This window comes from Lithobates pipiens, unplaced genomic scaffold (assembly GCF_037356315.1).
Source record: "Lithobates pipiens isolate NorthernLeopardFrog02 unplaced genomic scaffold, aLitPip1_a1.2 Scaffold_28, whole genome shotgun sequence".
Lineage (NCBI taxonomy): Eukaryota > Metazoa > Chordata > Amphibia > Anura > Ranidae > Lithobates > Lithobates pipiens.
Genome location: NW_027507789.1, coordinates 5,105,130 through 5,110,489, shown reverse-complemented (window position 1 = coordinate 5,110,489; position 5,360 = coordinate 5,105,130). Strand labels below are relative to the sequence as shown.

The window sequence follows — 5,360 nt, the reverse complement described above, 5'->3', positions numbered from 1 at the left end:
AAATAGCTTGGTCATGAAGGGGGGGGGTAAATCTTCCGAGGCTTCAGTGGTTAATTCCTGTATGTGAGGACACAACAATGCGAAGGACGGTCACGTCGAGAAGCGTCACTCACCTTTACCGCCCAGAAGTCACATGACAGAAGTAGGATGATGGTCACCATGCAGGCGATGAAGCTGCTGGAGATGAGCTCACACAGGATATAGACCAGGATGGCGCTCACCCGGAAGAAGAGGTGGAAAAACGATGCCAGGGGGTGCCTGGAAATACAGAAAAGTTTCATGGGCAACAACTTCACTAGATGCCCGTTGGGCAGGAGAACTGCGCAGCAGCACTGAGAGCCGGGCTAGTGCGATGACACACCCCCAGGGGCGGGCTCATGACGCCCTGGGCTCACAGGAAGTGGGATGGATGCCACCGCATCTCAGGAATGGTCATTACATTTTTCTTTACTCCATTACACTTACTTTATTTTCTTTTGTTTCGGCCTCCTCGTGTTTTCTTCATCTGCATCGAAGAGAGAGACGTCCTCCGTCTCGTCTAGACTGTCCTAGAAAACAGCGGCAATAAAGAGGACCAATCACAGAGGAGCGAAGGAGGGAACCTGTATACAGTACACTTGTGTAGGCTGACCTATGGAAAGGGAATACCCTTCCTTCTGTACGGAGCCCGACATGCCAGCCTGAGAGTCCGAGGACCCACCTCAGGACGCACGCCCCCCCCCCGGGGACCCACCTCAGGACGCACGCCCCCCCCGGGGGACCCACCTCAGGACGCACGCCCCCCCCCCCCGGGGGACCCACCTCAGGACGCACGCCCCCCCCCCCGGGGGACCACCTCAGGACGCACCCCCCCCCCCGGGGGACCCACCTCAGGACGCACGCCCCCACCCCCCGGGGGACCCACCTCAGGACGCACGCCCCCCCCCCCGGGGGACCCACCTCAGGACGCACGCCCCCCCCGGGGGACCCACCTCAGGACGCACGCCCCCCCCCGGGGACCCACCTCAGGACGCACGCCCCCCCCCCCGGGGGACCCACCTCAGGACGCACGCCCCCCCCCCGGGGGACCCACCTCAGGACGCACGCCCCCCCCCCCGGGGGACCCACCTCAGGACGCACGCCCCCCCCCCCGGGGGACCCACCTCAGGACGCACGCCCCCCCGAGGGCCCACCTCAGGACGCCCCCCCCCCCCGGGGGACCCACCTCAGGACGCACGCCCCCCCCCCCGGGGGACCCACCTCAGACGCACGCCCCCCCCCCCGGGGGACCCACCTCAGGACGCACGCCCCCCCCCGGGGGACCCACCTCAGGACGCACGCCCCCCCCCCGGGACCCACCTCAGGACGCACGCCCCCCCCCCGGGGGACCCACCTCAGGACGCACGCCCCCCCCCCCGGGGGACCCACCTCAGGACGCACGCCCCCCCCCCGGGGGACCCACCTCAGGACGCACGCCCCCCCCCCCGGGGGACCCACCTCAGGACGCACGCCCCCCCCCCCGGGGGACCCACCTCAGGACGCAGCGCCCCCCCCCCCCGGGGGACCCACCTCAGACGCACGCCCCCCCCCCCCCGGGGGACCCACCTCAGGACGCACGCCCCCCCCCGGGGGACCCACCTCAGGACGCACGCCCCCCCGGGGGACCCACCTCAGGACGACGCCGCCCCCCCCGGGGGACCCACCTCAGGACGCACGCCCCCCCCCCCGGGGGACCCACCTCAGGACGCACGCCCCCCCCCGGGGGACCCACCTCAGGACGCACGCCCCCCCCCCGGGGGACCCACCTCAGGACGCACGCCCCCCCCCCCGGGGGACCACCTCAGGACGCACGCCCCCCCCCCGGGGGACCCACCTCAGGACGCACGCCCCCCCCCCGGGGGACCCACCTCAGGACGCACGCCCCCCCCCCCCCCCCCGAGGGACCCACCTCAGGACGGACGCCCCCCCGGGGGACCCACACTGGCAGAGCTGGGCAAAAACATGGCAAATCGGCTTGCAGTGCTGATATTTCCTATTGCTAATAACACCCCAAAACCTGGCAGTGCTCCCACATTGTGTCATGTGACAAAACACGCTCCGCCCAGAGCCAGAAGAACGGACCGGATCGTCTAATCCCAGGGAAGAGCCGGAGTCACAACTCCACCCAGAATTACACCGAATGTGATACAGACAGATCCCAGAGAACTACAAGTCCCATCATCCCCCCCTCCTCCCCCCAGAGAACTACAAGTCCCATCATCCCCCTCCCCCCAGAGAACTACAAGTCCCATCATCCCCCTCCCCCCAGAGAACTACAAGTACTTCAAGTCCCATCATCCCCCCTCTCCCTCCCAGAGAACTACGAGTCCCATCACCCCCCACCCCTCCCCCAGAGAACTACAAGTCCCATCATCCCCCTCCTCCCCCAGAGAACTACGAGTCCCATCATCCCCCTCCTCCCTCCCAGAGAACTACAAGTCCATCATCCCCCCTCCTCCCCCCAGAGAACTACAAGTCCCATCCCCCCTCCTCCCTCCCAGAGAACTACAAGTCCCATCATCCCCCCTCTCCTCCCCCCAGAGAACTACAAGTCCCATCATCCCCCCTCCTCCCCCCAGAGAACTACAAGTCCCATCCCCCCTCCTCCCTCCCAGAGAACTACAAGTCCCATCATCCCCCCTCCTCCCCCCAGAGAACTACAAGTCCCATCATCCCCCCTCCTCCCCCCAGAGAACTACAAGTCCCATCACCCTCTCCCTCCAGAGAACTACAAGTACTTCAAGTCCCATCATCCCCCCTCCTCCCCCCAGAGAACTACAAGTCCCATCATCCCCCTCCTCCCCCCAGAGAAACTACAAGTCCCATCCCCCCTCCTCCCTCCCAGAGAACTACGAGTCCCATCACCCCCCCACCCCTCCCCCAGAGAACTACGAGTCCCATCACCCCCCCTCCTCCCTCCCAGAGAACTACAAGTCCCATCATCCCCCCTCCCCCCCAGAGAACTACGAGTCCCATCACCCCCCCAGAGAACTACGAGTCCCATCACCCCCCCAGAGAACTACAAGTCCCATCACCCCCCCCCAGAGAACTACAAGTCCCATCATCACCCCCTCCCCCCCCAGAGAACTACGAGTCCCATCACCCCCCCAGAGAACTACAAGTCCTATCATCCCCCGGCAGGCCCGGTTCTCCCCTCACTCACCTGCCGCATCATATCACCTCACAGCTCCGACTTCCGGGACACGACTCACTTCCGGCATCCCCGCACGCCGCCGCCGACTCGTGCACCCGCAGATGGGAGGAGCACAAATGCGAGAAACGCCCTTCCATCCCTCTAGGGGCGGGGCCTATAGGAAGAACGCCCCCTCCCACCTTACTACAAATTTATATCTCCTCCCACCTTCAGCGCTCCAACATGGGGGAGGGCGGGGCGTGTGAAAGAGCCGAGCACGGGGGCGGGGCTGTTGGAGGAGAAAATGTGGGAAGATGGCGTTGGAACTGAGCAATAATAATAATAATAACATATTGTCATGAGATGTGATCGCCCCCTCCGGTACGAAAATATCGCCGGACATTTCTGTCCTCACCCTCCATTCCTCCATCCCCCTCCATTCCTCCTCATTCTCCTCCATTCCTCTCCCATCCCCCATCATCCCTCCTCATCCTCTTCATTCCTCCTCATTCCTCCTCACTTCTCCTCCATTCCTCCATCCCCCTCCATTCCTCCTCGTTTCTCCATCCCCCATCATCCCTCCTCATTCCTCTTCATTCCTCCTCATTCTCCTCCATTCCCTCTCCATCCCCCTCCATTCCTCCTCATTCCTCTTCAGTCCCCCTCATTCTGCTCCATTCCACTCCATCTCCCGCCATTCCTCCTCGTTCCTCTCCATCCCCCATCATCCCTCCTCATTCCTCTTCATTCCTCCTCATTCTCCTCCATTCCTCTCCATCCCTCCAATTCCTCCTCATTCCTCTTCATTCCTCCTCTCTTCTCCCATTCCTATCCATCCCCCTCCATGCATCCTCATTCCTCTTCATTCCTCCCATTCTCCTCCATTCTTCTCCACCCCCCTCCATTCCTCCTCATTCCTCCTCATTCTCCTCCATTCTTCTCAATCCCCCACCATTCCTCCTCATTCCTCTCATTCCTCCTATCTCCTCCATTCTTCTCCATCCCCCTCCATTCCTCTTCATTCCTCCTCATTCTCCTCCATTCCTCTCCCCCCCCCCCCCGCATTCCTCTCCACCCCCTTCGATTCCTCCTCATTCCTCACCATCCAAACCGCTCTTCATTCTTCTTCATTCCTCCTCATTCCTTTCCATTCCTCTTCGTCCCCCTCCATTCCTCACCATCCGCACCACTCTTCATTCCTCTTCACTCTTCTCCATTCCTCTTCATTCTTCCCCATTCCTCTTCATTCTTCTCCATTCCTCTTTATTCTTCTCCGTTCCTCTTCATTCTTCTTCATACCTCTCAGTTCCTCTTCATTCCTCCCCATTTCCCTCCATTCATCTTCATTTCCCTTCATTCCCTTCCAATCCTCTTCATTCCTCCTCATTCTTCTTCCTTTCTCTCCATTCTTCTTCATTCCTCTCCATTTCACTTCATTCTTCTTCATGTCTCTCCAATACTCCCCATTCCTCCCCATTCTTCTCCAATACTCTTCATTTCTCCCCATCCCTCTCCATTCCTCCCCATTCATCTCCACTCCTCTTCATTCCTCACCATCCGGACCACTCTTCATTCCCCTCCATTCCTCTTCATTCTTCTCCTTCCCACTCCATTCCTCTTCATTCCTCCTCATTCCTCCCCATTTCCCTCCATTCATCTTCATTTCCTTCATTCCCTTCCAATCCTCTTCATTCCTTCTTCCTTTCTCTCCATTCCTCTTTATTCCTCTCCATTTCTCTTCATTCTTCTTCATGTCTCTCCAATACTCTTCATTCCTCACCATCCCTCTCTATTCCCCTTCATTCCTCCCCATTCCTTCTCATTCCTCTTCATTCCTTTCTGAGCGATCCTATTTCTTTTTATATTTTTTTTATTTTTTATTTTTTAGATGGAGGTCACATGGTATATACCACAAATATCAGAGCCCCTCCCCATCAGAGTCCCCTTTTATCAGGGTCCCCATCAGAGTGCACTTACATCAGAGTCCTCCCTTATATCAGAGTCCTCCCTTATATCAAAGTCCCCATCACCCCACCAGAGCCCCTCCCCGTCAGACTCCCCCTTTATCACAGTCCCCATCAGAGTCCTCCCTTATATCAGAGTCCCCACAAGCGCCCCTCCCCACATTATTACCTTGCCGGTGTCCTATCATATAAGGTCCCCCATCCGATAGTGTCCTCTGTGTACTGCGCATGCGCAGTACACAGCA

General features: G+C 59.9%; 1 protein-coding gene across 1 annotated transcript; it reads right to left on the bottom strand.

The window, feature by feature from the left end:
* Positions 1–113: 113 nt before the first annotated feature.
* On the bottom strand, positions 114–3,297 carry LOC143934828 (Golgi apparatus membrane protein TVP23 homolog B-like; the record flags this gene model as incomplete). The annotated part of the gene is given in 3 exon segments (XM_077458443.1): positions 114–258; positions 466–548; positions 3,182–3,297. Coding segments are annotated over 3 exon segments (240 nt in total), but the record flags the coding sequence as incomplete, so codon positions are not given.
* Between the last annotated feature and the right edge of the window lie 2,063 nt (positions 3,298–5,360).